General features: G+C 39.5%; 1 protein-coding gene across 12 annotated transcripts in view; it reads right to left on the bottom strand.

The window, feature by feature from the left end:
* The window catches only part of RBMS3 (RNA binding motif single stranded interacting protein 3), a 707,096-nt gene that overhangs the window by 333,377 nt on the left and 357,467 nt on the right, over positions 1-16,252 (bottom strand). For all 12 annotated transcript variants that reach the window (XM_014274144.3, XM_026799147.2, XM_074538955.1 and 9 more), the window contains one exon: positions 10,634-10,803. In XM_014274144.3, coding sequence (XP_014129619.1) covers positions 10,634-10,803 — 170 coding nt within the window. The remainder of the gene's footprint in view (positions 1-10,633; positions 10,804-16,252) is intronic.

Raw genomic sequence — 16,252 nt, 5'->3', positions numbered from 1 at the left:
AGAAATGTGGTCCTGTTATTGAGAGCAATTCTTGTTTCTCTATATGTAAGTTCAGTAAGAACCAACAAACAAACACAGGAATCTAATAAGAATTACCACTTGCAAATCCCATATTACAAAAAAGAGAGTTTTTTCTTACCACTCCATGAAAACAGAGATGGAACAACTACAATTCTGGAAAGTGCTGATAGCATTTACCAGCTGTATCGTTACAACCTGCCTCCCATGTCTGTAAGACCTGCTAACAGTTACGTCTGTAGTCCAAGTCTTATGTTAGGCAATGACTAAAATCACAGCATGAGTATAGTGCCCTGCCTTCATTTAAACCCCACCAAGGACTTGGTCACTTTCCATTTTTCCCACCATAGACATAATTTTTCCTTTCCATCTAGAAGCACTTGCCTTGACTTTATTTTATTCTGAGCCCAGAGATTATTTTATATGAATCCTTCAGGTCTTTGAACTGGCTGTATGTTCGTATGTGATAGGAATTATTTGTTATAAGGCACTTCATTTGTTCCTAGGTCACTTAATAAACTTTATATTGAAATACTTGTGTTAAATTGTTATCATTAAAAAAACTTCCTAGCCACAGTCCATTTAATTGGCAATTCTAAATTTGGTGTTGATTAAAGTAAAGCAGAGGAGACCCAATACATTAAAGATGAGTAGAAAAATTGTTAGGTATGGCTTAGATGCAAATTCCTTACTTTCAAAAGTAAAGCTCCAAGGGTGCTGCAGTTTTCTCATTCTATGGGGCTTTGTTGCTCACAGCCAAATGACTAAACATTAAAGGTAATCAAAACCTCAGAGGTTTAGAGATGAGCTTCTGCTTCTGACATAATGCCAGTACCAGTGTTCTGTGATCTCACAGAGTACATGCGGCACCTCCTGACACTCCTACTAAGACACTACAGCAGCTTTTGAGTATCATTTCTTCTGCTTAAAACCAGAGATGTTCCAGTAACACATTTCATCCTCTTAAGGACATATGCAAACATACATAAGCTAAATATAATAACAAATGCCCATAAACATGAAATAATTAGTTTTAAAAACATTTAAATGATGCCTGCAGTCCTTGATGAAGTTATCTGAAGGTTGGAGAAAACTGTCTTAAAATCAGATACTTAAACTGCTCCATCTTTTTGGATTCTTAAAGAAAAACAATCTGAGATGTGACTGCATAAGTGCATCTGGGAGAAGATGGAGCAAGAAAATTCAGAGAGATCCTTAATCTCATTACATCGACAAGAAACAGTGAAAATTAAGACCAGAAACTTGATTTGCAAGTGGGTTAGAAATTCTGACCAGGGAACATGGTTAACAGGAACAAATTCTTAGTAACAGTGGTAGGCTTGCTGTTGTTTTCATATCTTCAGTTCCAGAGTGGGTGCTGTTCTGGAACACATTCTTTACATCAAAATAAATTTCTATCCTTATTCCAGGAACAAAGGGAAATTTGAAGATCTTAAACAACCAGAAAATTATGGCAGACTGTCCCATGGTCTCTTCTGGATCTTAAATTCTATGACTTTGTGAATAATTTTATCCCTTTTAATTATTAGTTCCCTACTATAAAAAAGCTAAAAAAGTTAATGTTCTTCTTGAATCAATGAATTACAGAAAATAATTGAAGTTTCATAATTGGATTATAACCCCAGGAGAATGTGGAAATGCTCAACTGGGAAACTGAAGTAAGGAAAGTATGTCTGTTTTCTTTTTTTTTATGTGATCACCAGGCAGTAATAGCCATAAATGCTTCACTTATTACCTGCATCACACTGAAACAATAACATGCCTGTGATCCTGCAATAACTGCTATTTGAACAGACTGCTGTGCTTCCATGAAGCTTCCATGGACTTGGGTGTCTGTTGGCAGAAATCTTATTTCAGACTAGGTCCTATAATTCCACATTGCTATTGCCTTCCTTGTTTTATTCAGGGTTGCCCTCAGAGTGTGACTAGATACCTTCCAAGAGAACCAGAATCTAGTTGTCTCCACATTCCCTAGAGCTCCTGATGGGGACACAGAAAATACATGCCCAAGACAAAGAAAACCTTTTTAGATCTCTGTCAGTTCAACATCTTTTAAAAATTAGGCTGAAAACATTCTGTTGTTCCTGTCTCTGTTTATAATGAGGCAAATAGAAAAACCTCTGACATAGCTGCAACAATTCTAAGAAATTCCTCCTCTGGTGAACATCTTTAAAACAAATTAAAGCCTTTGCAGTTTTTAACACAAATCTAGTAGTAACACTTGTCATACAAATAATTCTGGGAAGTTACCAAATACTTGGAATGAAGGACATTGCATGCTACATAGCACAGAGCTCTTGTCGATGCTTGTTTGGAATGGTATGAGAAAGTCTAGCGGTTGAACACAATGACATTTTTGTTCTCGTGCTGATAATATTCAATAGCTTTGCCACCAAAGTCGGCCTGCCACTTCCCCTCACATAGAAATTGCAGGCATGCACTAAGGTTTTTGCCATTAGCTGGAAGCAGTGCCCAGGTTATTCTTGGTTTGGGGAGCGGGGTCGTTAAGCATAGCTGGTATTGTTTTCCTTCAGCAAAGCTTTAGGACAATGTAGTTCTCAAACAGAGCAGAACAGTATCTGCGTCATACCTTCAAAGAAAAGGTTAAAGAAACATTTCTGGTACACAAATGTCAGAGTGTGAACAGCATGTCTCCATCTCCTCTCAAAAGCTGGTGGCTCCTAAGGAGTATAAACCACATGCCAGTCACAGAACTTCTGTCTCCACTCTCTGCACATGCAAGACAGCAACTGGCTCTGCTCTCCCACTGCTGCCATCAGCTCTCAAAGGATATGAGATCAGAAAGACACACTGAACCTGACACCATGGAATTTAGGAGAACAAACACCAAAAATGCAGACAAATCTAAAACACATGGATAAGCTTCAAAACAGAAGAAATAAAGATAACCAGAACTTCCACTAAAAAAAAACCCAACAAAACACTGCTATGACTTAAAGGACAGCAGTGAAGCAACCTTTATCAAACCAACAGCATTTCAGCCAGCCCCCTCACTGGAAAACAGAAACCAAACATCAGAGTTTTACAAGACACCTTAAGGGGCTGAAAAATTCAGACGGTTGAGAGATCCATGGCTATGAAAGCCCTTTCACAGAGAACATCCACATTACAAAAACAGACATGTCCCACATGGTGGAAAGCCTGTCTGTCCTTTGGACAGTTTCCGGCCATGAGCACTTTCAGACTCAAATGGAGACATGAGACACGAATAGCCTCGTGAATGGATGGTGATGCCACAGCTGACTGGCTGCACAAAAAATGTACTGGAGAAGTGGAGAAAGAAGGAGGACAAGGAAAGACTGGAAACATATTTCAGCACAGGTTAGAAGAAGCTCATTAACTGTGTTGCCCTCCTATCTCAACATCCCTCCTGCACAGTCAGCAGAACAAGTGACTGTTATGGTCATGCCCTTCACATTGCTACAGAAAACTCAATATTTCTGAGTTCTCTTTTTAGCTGTGGGGTGGGTTTTTTTGGGTTTTTGTGTGGTTTTTTTTTCTTTCTTTCTTTTTTATTCCACAAGGACTTTAATTAAAATTCATCAAAAGAAATATTTTCAGCAGCAGTGTCTGAAAATGCTCTCCTCCTCCCATATCTTCCATTAAATCAGGTTCATCCAACTTGAAAGGAGAAGAGAAACTCTCACTGACACTCTGTCACACACCAGTGAAAAGACAGGCGCATTCAAAACAGAGGAGAGTGCAGGTGCTCATTTATTACTTTACGCAGACTATTTTTCTGCCTTTCTTCCTGACAATGGGAACGTTCACATCCCAGATGGAGCTCTCTGTAGTGCTTTGGGCATTTGCTGACCTAAAGTTTTGTTTTCCCTGATGAAAGAGGCAAGGTAAGAGATTGGTTCGTGGCCTACTGAGCCAGCTTTAATGTTTGTTTCTAACAATGGAAGACATTTGGGGATTATTTCAATGGCAATGAGTGTACAAATAATTTTTCAGCTATATCAGGTAAAGGAGAAAAAATCTGTACACATCCATGTCCATATTTACACACTGCAAAAATATAATATTAATATAACTGACTGCAAAATTGCAAAGCAACTGATTTTGGAAACTAAGATGTCATTCAAAGGAAATACAAGGTCACTGCCTTGCATCACTTCAGACCTAAAGAGTCCCACAATGTTTCTCACAGCACTGATAAGCATCATCACTGTAAAGATGTCTTCAGTGCAAGAATTAACAAAACACGTCCACAGTATCAGTTTTCTCTGCTTTTATGCCGACATTATGCACCCTTAGCATTCACCATTTGGCTCCTGATCAAAAGCATTTTCACTTAAAAAACTACTCTTCCTTCCCCTTCCTGCCCCTCTCAATAAACTTTTAGGAAAAGTCCATGATATAAAGAACTTGAGAAGAATGCATATTTCTTCAATGTAATGCATCAGTGTGTTTTTCTCTGGTCTGCAAACACAAACATTTACAAATGAGAGGAATACACTCATGTAGCTCCCTCCTTGCTTTCTTGCACATTAGTCCAGCAGGCTGCTTGGTCCAGCAGTGCACCATTCTTAGGACTGACTTTGCTTTCCTGATTTTACTTGGAATTACAAAGAAAATCCAGGGGAGGGGAAAGGGGGAGGTTTGGGGTTTTTTTCTTTTCTTCCCCTTCGAGGTGGGCATTTCTTTAGCCCCCATGAAGACTGATCTCTTCAGCAGATTTCATAGCCATTCCCAGCTCTCATATTACCAGATACACTGAACCAAAATATCCACCAAGACTTTAAGCAGGAACTATTCCCTGTGATGCCACATGGTTCCTATATGAGCTAATTCCACTGAATGAGTGCTCTCACCTTCATGCCCTCTCAGTCTCTGCTATATCACAGAGCAATGGTGTCAGCTGATATTAATTACAGGAGAGACAGAGGTTGTGGTTCTGTTTGAATTAATATGGAAGACAGAGTGCACATTGCTTTAACATACAGAATGTTAGAGAATGCAGTAAATTCCTTTACCACTCCAAAGGTTGCTTCTTAAAAATTGAGGAGCAGACACAGCCTAATGCTCTGTAAGTCTGTAAGTCTCAAATAGTTTGGGTTTTGTTTTCACAAGGGTCGGGATGAGAACATCGGTTTACACTGGGTACAAATTTGTCTGACTTCATTGTGGAACAGATTTACTGCTGAGATTGTTTTGGTATTTTGGTCCTGAGCTCACTATGGAAATTGTATTTTGGTTAGCCTTTATTTTATCTATAATTCAGAGTATTTTCAATTACTTTTATTTAACTTGTTAATGCAGTAAGAAAATGGAAAGAAAGAGAATTTACTTTCCCCACACCTTTATTCCATCAGTTTTCATATAATATAATAAATATAATATAATAATAATATAATATAGTCTTGTTATTTAAACAAAATAAAAATAAAATAAAAATAGTCAGGAATGTGTACCTCTGGCTGCCTTAACACATGGCAGAAATGACCATTATGAACTTGCTATAAGGCTTGGTCTAATGGAAATGTTGCATTTGTTACAGCTATTAACAAGACAACCTATCCTGAAAGGCACCTTGAACTCCTCTGAAACCTCAATGAACTCAACCTTTTTCTATGAGGGCAAAAGGAATACACACAGTTCATTTCAAAAATAGTCTAGAATTTAGGTAAATTAATGTGTGAGTTTTCAATTGATAACCTCAGTCACATTAGCCTTGGGACTAACCCTTTAGAAGAATCTAAACAGTGACAGCCTGAATGTTTATTCAGGCATTCCACGAGACAAAACCAAGGACATTCAAAATTAACCAAGAGGCTAAAATCTCACCCTTAATGAATTGTCAAGGAGTCAATTAGGATACCTTCAGACAAAAGAGAAATTAAAAAAAAACCTAAACCATTAAAACAACCAACCCCACTAACCCAAAACAACCACAAAACATTGAATAATCTGCTCAAAAGTATCAATCTAGAAGTTATTTAAATAAAGCAATACTCATGGAAATCATGCAGCAGTGATTTCCCATACCTGGAAAACCTCAGAGAATTATGTCCTATCTTCCTCAAGAGTTAGTCTGAGCAGCATACAGACTTACCCTCTTTAGATATTTCTAGACAGACTTACTCTCTCTAGTAATTTCTATTGTTGCTGTTGCTTTCATTAATTAAATAGGCCCTTTATTTTACCCTGGAACACAAAGAACTCAAGTTGACTGAATCAAGAAGGACAGAGGTCATCTTTTGAATACATGTCAATGTCTTAACAGTGCAATGAGGAAGGCTTAGGTTTTAGCCAAATGCTGGAACTTCAAGCCAACTTTTCAAAATTACTTGAGGGGGGGAAGAAGAGATATAAAACAACTCTTTTCCCAAATTTTCTTTCCCCTCTGCAAATCTTATCTTTTAAAAAATTTGGGGCCTAAATCTTCTTCAGTACAAAAATATAAGAACAAACAGAAAAATTAAAATCTTGAGAAGCAGACTGACTTCTTTAAATTAAATATATTTTTAAATAATAAACCTCAGATATTTAGTCTGTGTGTCAGATTTCTTTCAACTTATCTTCACCAGGATGCAGTTAGGAAGAACAGGATGAGTCTAGTATAATAATAAGGCACTAATTCATCTGTGTATGTTTTTAAGAAGATCTTAGAATTCTTCTGGGTGAAATATAAGGCAAGGCATGAAAATTAAAGTGACAGATTATGACTATTTCAAAGATAATAATTTATATTTTGCTTATAAAATGACACACCCTGCAAATTTTCCTGTCTATAATGTTACATTTGAAGGCTGATTATCTTCCCTTTTGATGAAAAATGTATTTTTACTGGACACACATTTAATGCTAGATACACATACAATGGTGTATACCACTGCACCAACAGAGAGTATGTACCTCTGAGAAATAAATAAGAACTATGTGATACTTACTATTAACATTATGAAGTAAGTATTTAAGTTTTAGACTAATAAGTTCTGATATCAATGTAATCACAGATAAGTATAAAGCTTCTTTTTTTAAGAATCTCAGAAAAGGTTAAGAGAGGCCAAGGTCCATTTTTGGCAGTTTCTTTACTCAGTGTTTATGAAAATCCAGAAGATTATGCATACAAAAGAACAACAGATACTTGGTTGCTTTAACACTTTTACTCTTTTTTGAAGTAACCTTTGAAAGAGTTATTGTATAGAGTCCCAAAAGATACAGTGCAACCTAACAGCTCCCTGCTGCAAAAGCGAATTTGATGAAATTCTTCTGGACACATGTTAAACCAACTATTGAGGATCAGAACCACACAAAAAGAAAAATCTTCCAGTAGCAATTTTTTTTTCATTCACTCAGCTACTGTACAGCCTATGATGACTTGTTTTTCTTTAGTTATATGAACAGTTTGACAGATTACTGTGACAAGGTTACTCTCAAATTGATAAAAGGTTTGATAGTGTCGGAACATTTGTCAGAAATGTCTCACATCACGTGTAATGGACTCTGCACTTCAAGCATCAATGGTACTCCAGTCTGCTGTTTTCTGTTTAGTGTGCAATGCACACCAACAAAAACACACAGCAGAAAGACAGAAAAGAAGGCAGGATTCATCAAAACAGACCCATACTTTACAATTCTGATTAAAGGGGTTTCGCTTTCTTAATGCACCTCACAAAATGAAATTAAATTAAAAACTTTACACATGACTTGAAGGGTGGCCTCCATATGGGACTAAACCCGAAAATGGGATGGGCTATGATAATGTACATAAACATAAGTGTTTACAGCATTTCCTGTACTTCTGACAGGGAAATATTGTGGGTTTAGAACATTATTCTTCAGCCTGCCAAATGTGAGACATTAGAAATGATAGTTGTACTGCTAGCAGCCTTGTCCCATGCTAGAGCAGAGGAAATGGGTTCAGAAGGGCTCATTTTAGGCACTGGCAGCTAGCCTACGGGAGCCAGTGGGCTGGACATAAGCCAGCTTTGGTGAACACTTCCCTTAAATACAGCTCTTCAAAAATATTGTACTACAAAATAATAACATGGCTCATAGATTGAAACTAAGGTTTTTACTTCACATCTTGCAGCAAACGATGCTAATATTAGGCTATGCAGGAAGCCTAGGAGCCAGCACCTTCTGCTCATTTGTAAATACCTGTTCACATGAAGACTTTAATGCCTGGTGAAGCCCCAGCCATGTAAGCTACAAAAGAACTCTACAGAGGACAACATTTCTGAGCAGAAAAATCCTTTTTGTTCATATAGCAGCAGACTGTTTGGTTTGGTTTTAGTGGGGTTTTTGGGGAGAAGGGTTGGGTTTGAGGGTTTTTTTTGGGAGTGGGGACAGGTGAAGAGATAGGAGCTTTGTACCTTTATCTACTTCTACTGTGTAACCACCTGCAAAGGTAAAGAAAATATCTTGCAATATATTACTTAAAATCTACATATTGCTGTCGTGAGCAAGAGTGTCTGAGATTGCTTAAAACATCACTGGCAAGAGTATGAGCAAAAGTCAGATTTAAGCATTTCTCAGATCACACTACAGCCTGGAGAGCAGTGGGGGGGAAGGCACCACCACAGTGGCCACTACAAATTCTTGTATTTTCCTATGTTTAAGTTTCCCTACGTTGTCTTTCTCTTCTGCCTCAATAAATTCTTTTAATTTTCTGAAAAAAAGAGTCAGAAGAACTATCTGGTTTCTCCTCACTGACATTCAGCCAAAAGATAGAAAAATCAGCAAAATGAGTGTCAGCATTTTCCTTAAAGAGCATCTGTTCACACAGGAACCTCCTGACAGCAAGACAAAGCCCTCTAATCTTGTATCAGATTAAGTTTAGTGGAGCACATTAAAAAAGTTGCCACAGTGCTAAAAGGAAGCTCTGAGATACTGGATTTGCACTTCCCATACGCAGACAAGGGTTAGGGACACACTGCCTGAACTTCGTGATTCAAGCATCACTGCTCACACCACAGCCCCACACCACGACTGCAGCACTAAAGCCCCAAAGCTTGAGACTCCTTTAGGAATAGTTAGTTCAGTCCTGAACAGCTGAAAGGGTTTATGTGAACTGGAGAAGGGTCAGACTGCAAGAAGATGTATCGCAAAACAGCTTTTTGAAAGCAAACCAGCCTTTTGAACATCAGTAGTCTACAGTCAATTTATACCTATTGAGGATCTCGCCCTTGAACTGGGATTATCTGTGACTGTCACGTGTGGAAAGTGTCAGTGCATGTAGTTTGTACAAAGGTTGGACAGGTACATTCACATTTCAGCTTGCATGAAATAAAAAAACATCACCAGCAGGCTATTCTCCTGTGAGCAGTGAGTCAGTTCTACCCACAGAAGCTTTAATGGCAGAAAGTCGCAGGGAAGAGTTTCAAGCTCACTCAAGTTCAGGTATCACTTCAGTGAGGCTGCTAACTCCAGTCCTGGCCAGTCATGCCCTCATAAGGAGTACTCAGGGAAGTCTTTCAGGATTTTAAATCAAAATCAGGAAAGGCAGAATGTCAAAATTGTAGAAGCCCACTGAATTGCTACGCCTATTGCAAACTTCAAAACAACAGTCATTTGGATTCAGGTCTGTAGATCAGCCCCAGACTGTTCCTTACTTTACCAGATTTCATTTATTGATATCTCTTTGAAAGGCTGATTTTTTGATTACAAAATACAGAGATGATCTTGTCTTTTGGAATAGATTACTCTATGGCAAAACTACTGCAGTTCTGCATCATAACAAGAGTGGACTTTTATTTTTCAAATTTCTCCTTGTGCTTATTCCAATGCAAAAAAAAAAGTTTTATGCTAAGTTCCACCATGGTGATCTCTGGCTGGAATCTCAAATTGGATTATTCCCCTTCCACATGTCAACAATAATAATCAAGACTTTGGAATTCTAATCAGGTTGTCATTCCATATTGTCCACTACATTTAGTCAAGAGAAGAAGGGTAGAAGAGTGCAATGTTTTAGGAAGTAGTTCTTTTGACAACACATGTGGAGCAAAAAGCTCCTTTATGCCACCTCTTTGGTTTCAACAGAAATAAAACACAATAAAACCAATCTTTATCAGTACAGTCTGCAAATATGACTCTCAAGATAATCAGGGAGGTAGAAGGTGCCACTTTCTACAGCATCATTTTTCAGTGGCACTGCAGTTAATTAGATGTTAATTACATGGCTACAAGGCCACCTTCAGTGGGTTTCATACTTCTCAGTCTTTGAGCCCAGCAATGTGACACAGCAATCATAAAATGTGATAAATGATTGAGGGAGGAACACCCATGTTGTGTTGTGCACTGGGTTGTGATTCACAGATCATTATAACTATAAAATCTGTCATTGGAGAGGTTTTCCTGCCATGCAAATTCTCCTTTTAACACAAGAAATCAACCACATTAGAGCAAACAAAAGTCAGTGTGAAGGCCCTCAGCTCTCTTCCCCTAAACTCTTCACCTGAAGGTTTTTAGCAGGCATTAATTAGCCATTCAAACTAAAGGAAAACCAGTCAACCTTCAAGTACAGAAGGCTTCTGATGCCTTTTAGGGGCCACACAAGTGTAAGCAGGAAGGCCAGCTCTGACATCTTCCTACAGAAGACAGCGAGTATGGGAAGGGCACTTACGGCTGGCACAGCTTGATAAGGTCCTGGTCGGTGGTGCCGGGTGGAAGGCCTCGAATGTACAGGTTGGTTTTACTCAACTGCTCTCCGCTGCTGTTGTTGCTGCTGTTGTTGCTGCTGTTTGTGCTGGGGCTGGGAGGAGCCATGGGGTGGGGAGCTGGTGCATAGGACTGCTGCAAACAGAGCAAAACAAAAAGGCTGTTACTGGAAAAGGCAAAATAGCGCGACAGAATTGTGTGCGTTACCTGGGTAAATCCAGAACTGTGCTATGCTTGTCCTGCCCTCCCTGGCCACTTCCAGCTGCCCACTCCTATGGCACCTGCGCCCACTCCAAGCCAGCAATGCCTTGCAAATGCCATAGCTATGAAATGCATCATTCTACTATACTCTTTAATTTGGAATTAAAGTAGCTAGATCACAAAACAAAGCTCTGAAATGACAGATACTCAAGGAGTAACTAGCACTACAGAAAGAAATTAAACACAATCTGCTCTAAGAGTATGCTAAAACACAAATAAGAGTATCTAGCCAAAGGTACAGAAGCTGGTGCCAGAAGCCGAGTTAGTCTTTTCTAAACATGAGGAGCACCCAGTACACGCACAGTCAGGTGGCAGAGGGCTGGCTAGGCTGGGAGAGGAGAAAAATTCCAAAGCAGCCTGAAAACACTCTGTTGTTACGGATGTCTTTCGCAATAGAGAAACAGGGTTTGGAAAAGACAATCAGGCCAAGACCTTCTGCTCTCAAAATCATACCCACTTCTGAACAACCACAAACCACACACAGCAACTGGGAAATATTGCTTAAGAAGGGAGGCATTCTCACAGGGAAAAACAGTGTCCTCCCCTAACTCCCTGGTAAATACATGCTGTGAAAAAAGACACCCACATGCTAGAAAAATTACCTTAACATCTCTGATCTGAGGCAACAACAGAGAATTTCAATTGCTGCAACCATCCCTGGCTCTCTGACCACTGGAGTATTTGCTCACAGCACAGGGTGCTTGTCAGGAGAACAAAGGAGTGATTGGAAAGAGGAGACCATCCTATCACCGTTGTGACCTATGTAGAAAAGCTGAAATCTAGGGAAGAACTTGCAGGAGCTGGAGTATCCTGAGGACCAAGGTCCAGAGGGGCAGCCAGGGGAACGGGAGTCAGAGCTCCTGGAATGTAACTGCCTGCTGAGAGGGAGAAAATGCCATTTCCACAAGGTAACCAGCACCCTCTGCTAGCTTTATGTGTAGTGACAACAGCAGGTAAATGTTGGACCAATGCTAAGTTAACCATGCTATGCTAATGGGCTAATAAAAGCAAAACATCTGCAATTTTCATTACAGCAGCAATGACACTTTAGTGACTTCTAATATGCTTGTTCTACTTTTAGGCTTTGGACAGAGAAAATATTTAAGTCTGTGAGTAATTCTGATCATGCTAATCAACTGCCCCTTTAATGTCAGTGGCTCTACTTTAGTGCTTATAATTATGCATACACTAAATCACAGTCTTGGTAGATGGATGTTTCTAAATTAGCAGCTCTAAACTGTTTCAAACAAGTCCCTTTGTTAGCAGGAAATAGTCCCTTACTTAGCAGGAAAAAAAGTTGGAGACTATAAGGGGGGCATCAATGACAGGTGATGATCAGATGTTTCAATGAAATGAAACACCACACTTGCACTGATGCCTTTCCTCCTGGCCTCCTCCTTCCATCTTCCCAGTTTCTCCCATTTGAACCAGGAGAGAGGGAACATAGCTCCAAGTGTTAAGACATCAGAATTCCTCAGCAATCTCACCTGGTTGTAATGTGACTCAAGTAGGAGCCATTGAAAGAAAAAATACTGTTTTTTAGTGTGATCACCATGCTATCAAGTAATGACATTCACTCTCATCTCCAGTAAAAGAGAAAGGGCAATGAGCTCCCTTCCCCAAGTCTCTGCACAGATACTTTTGCTGACAATCAAAAGCACTTAATGCACAGGGATCATATTTCTCTGCACACACATTTTATCACTGGGTAATCCCCACCCACTCAGGCTTCAATGTCATTCCCAGAAATAGAGAGCTGAAGCAGCAGCCTTGAGTACCAGCACAGGCACCACCTCAACTGAGCTCCAACACCAGGGACACATCTTGGAAATCAGCTCTATGCCATGGCTGTGGCCCAGCTGGATAACACTACAGGCAACACTAACCTATATTAAATACGTAGGCACCTATTCAGATATATTATCAAATCCTATCTGAAAGCATATTTTAATCTCTGTGTACACTATGGCCATGGAAGAAACAGGTATGACTGTGTATAACACATTGGGCTTTAATATATCAAAAGCTCAGGAAATACCCCATGGTAATCTTGCACATTTTGAGCATTGCTAAGGTTAAATAAAAAGACAACAGAGATCGAGGTTACATTTTTTCTGCTTTGCCCTATGCCTCCCAGATTACCATGCACACTGAATGCACGTAAATGACGTAAAGCGGTGAAATATCTTCCCATAAGCCAATGAAGTGCTATGTACTTTAATTATTAATTGTTACTATTATGTATGTCTTAGCAGGGGATAATGAGTAAATGTCCTATCCTCACACCAACCTAATATGCAAGAAAAAAAAAAAGTGGAAATTTACCTTTGAAATACAAAGAGCAATTTTCATTCTGTTATAAGATCTTTATCCTCACACAGAGGAAAACACTGGGAGCCTAATTCTAATTTAAGCTTAAGACATTTTATCCCTCTCAGCCAGCTGAAAGGGGATGTGGAAGCAAACACAAAATACATTTACACCAATTTTGAGGCCACAGCTATTAAAAAAAAAAAAGAAAGAAGTCCTCAGTATACAAAGAATAAGGGCAGATGACAGGCTGTTCCTCAAGTAAGAACTGCTCAGACAACAGGCACACATGGATGCCTGGGTTCCCAGCAGTATCCTCAGAGATGCTTTAAGGATGGGCAGAGAGGCAGCCACACTGCACTTTAGGGGATGCTGATCTTCTCAGCCCAGCAAACACTGCTACACTCCAAACCCTCTTCACTAATAAATCTCAGCCACAGCAGCCCACAGTAATTTCCATGCATATCCAATACCCCAGAATACCATCTGCAGAAAGATTACAAAATTGCCTGTACTGAGGCTGATGACATCTTCTGGCTGGTTGCCAGACTAAAAGCCTCAGGTCAGAAGAAAGCTTCCCGTTCTTGTTTCCTGAGCTGCTGAGTGTATGACTGATGGCAGAAGTATGCACTGTGCCTCTAAATGAGCAAAGGATCTGGTTTGGTAATCTCCAAGTAATAACTGGAGTGAAAGAAATGACTGGCAACCTAATGATGATCCCAGATATGGACCACTAGGTACAGGATCCTGGATGATGCCAAAGTGGGCACTGTCTGGGGAGCCACCTGCACACCTGGTAGCAGGAAATCTGTGCCTTGTTCTGATGTCGGACCCCTCCGTGGCTGGGGGAAAAGCACCTAACTTCTCTGCCTCAAGAGCCAGAAGGTGCACCACTGTCAAGACTGGTTCGAAACACCCTGACACCAGCTGTAGAAACCTGCAAAAGAGGTTGTGCCACAACAACCAAGTACAGGACCTACACCTCTAGGAAAAAAAAAAAAAAAAAAAAAAAAAAAAAAAAAAAAAGGGCAAAATCTAAATGTCTCACTTCAAGAGAGCTGGAATTCAGAGCTGGTTTTGCCATTAATTTTTCACATAACCAATGCAACCAACTCATTTTTCAATTCTCATGCTTCATTATTCAGTGGAGAGTGTGTGGGGAATGAACTGGTTTGTAGATCATTCCAAGCAGCTTATTAATTTAGCATGGATGGCTAATAGGATTTGTTTTCATCTTTGAAAAATGAATAAAATTTCTCCTTTTTCATTATTTAAAAGTGAAAAAATTAATGTGCTAATTCTTATCCATTCTCAGGAATGCACCCTTCTGCTTAAACCCTACAGTTCAATTCTTTGAGACAGTGTCCCATGAAACTGCACACAACTAAGCATGAATAATGAGATACACCTTGGTCTTTCTAAGTAAATAACCCAGAAATGTTGAACCAGAAGCCCCTCAGATATTAAATGAACCACGCTCCTCCTTCTAACATCCAACCTCCTTACACAAGAACAGTATTTATCTTTCCACGGCAACCAAGTACTCTTAGGTAGTTTTTCACTAGTTGCAAGCTTAGACTAAAGTATTTTCTTTCCAAAGCAAAACACTACTTAAAAGGACAAATTTCAAATATTTTTCACATACAATTCCTTTTGGATGGGAATCACAGGCCCCAGATGCCAAGTTGTAGAGTCTGCTTTATTAGCAGCAGCTGGCTCCTTGGCAGGCTTCTGAGGCGGTCGGGCTTGTGGTTTTGGAGTGGCCTCAGAGCCTAGGATGCAGCTGGACAGCTATGCTAATGGGCTGGCCAATTTGTTTGTAGTCACCTTTGGCTATCCCAGATTTGTACTCTTTTATCCACTTGAAATGGAGGTCTTGGAAAGATTCCCTATTAACACCGATATGTTGACTTTTCCTATCATAGTCCATATTTTATATGAAAAAATGAGTTCAGCACACAGTCCTACATTAAAACATGTGTTATTTAAGCAATTGTGAACATACACTATCCATTTCACTCTGAATGGAGTGTTTTCCAGCTGCTAGATTCATCTAAGTGCCCAATTACAACACAATTCCCTTCTCTCCCAATTGAGAAAAATAAAATAAGACAAAGTAAATACAAATAAATTGTGCAAATACCACTTTACAGCTCACATGAGGAAAACAGTTCTCTCTGCACCCTACTGTACGAAGGAGTAATTTTTGTGTGCTAGAGAGTTCTTACTAGTCAATTACAGAGAAGATGAGAGGATGCCACCAACTTTTAGTCTGTTGATGGGATTTTGGAGCTGAGTGAACAGAAAATCTCCTGTTAAGCAAAAGACAATCATCACATTTGAAGAGAAAGCAGAGCAGTAAGGGAAATACAGGGGAAAAGAAACATAGGTCAAAGTAATATCAACTCTCCTGCCTTTGGTTTGCTTCCTCAGTGAGGAATAGCACCAGAAGGTAAGCTGTATTTCCCATCCATAGACAGGTGGAACAGAAAAGTGAATAAAAAATGAACATCTAAGTGGGCTACACAGACACCTCATGCATTTTAGAAAGGCTGCAGCCAAGGGAACTCCAGCTATAATTTTCTTCCCAAGTCTGTAGGGTATTCAGTGCTCTTGCAGAATCCAGCCATGACTATTACCTATCTCCCGTCTGGCCAATGAAGGCCTGGAAGAAAGAGCTTCTTTTGGATTCTTCTCTACATATATAAGAGAAAATAAACAGATGTAAAAGAGTCTGAGTTTTCTAACCCCTCTGCACAGTAGCAAGGCTTCCTAGACTGTTTCTGTAGAAGCACCAGCTCACCTCTTGGCAGCATTTTCAATTTGTAAAGGAATGGCATGTGAAAACGTGAGTAAACTCAGAAGATGAACACTGACAATAAAGTTCAAAGTCTATTCCCTCACAGTTCTTTCAATCAAGAAAACCAGAACACACCTCAAGAGGATTTTGATTTCTCTGAATTCCTTCCAAGGCCTTTAAAAGTGATTTGCTGGATACAAGAAGCCCAGTGAG

The sequence above is a fragment of the Zonotrichia albicollis genome, chromosome 1, assembly GCF_047830755.1.
Source record: "Zonotrichia albicollis isolate bZonAlb1 chromosome 1, bZonAlb1.hap1, whole genome shotgun sequence".
Classification (NCBI taxonomy): domain Eukaryota; kingdom Metazoa; phylum Chordata; class Aves; order Passeriformes; family Passerellidae; genus Zonotrichia; species Zonotrichia albicollis.
Note: the sequence above shows the minus strand (reverse complement) of the source record. Positions and strands in the feature narration are given on the sequence as shown.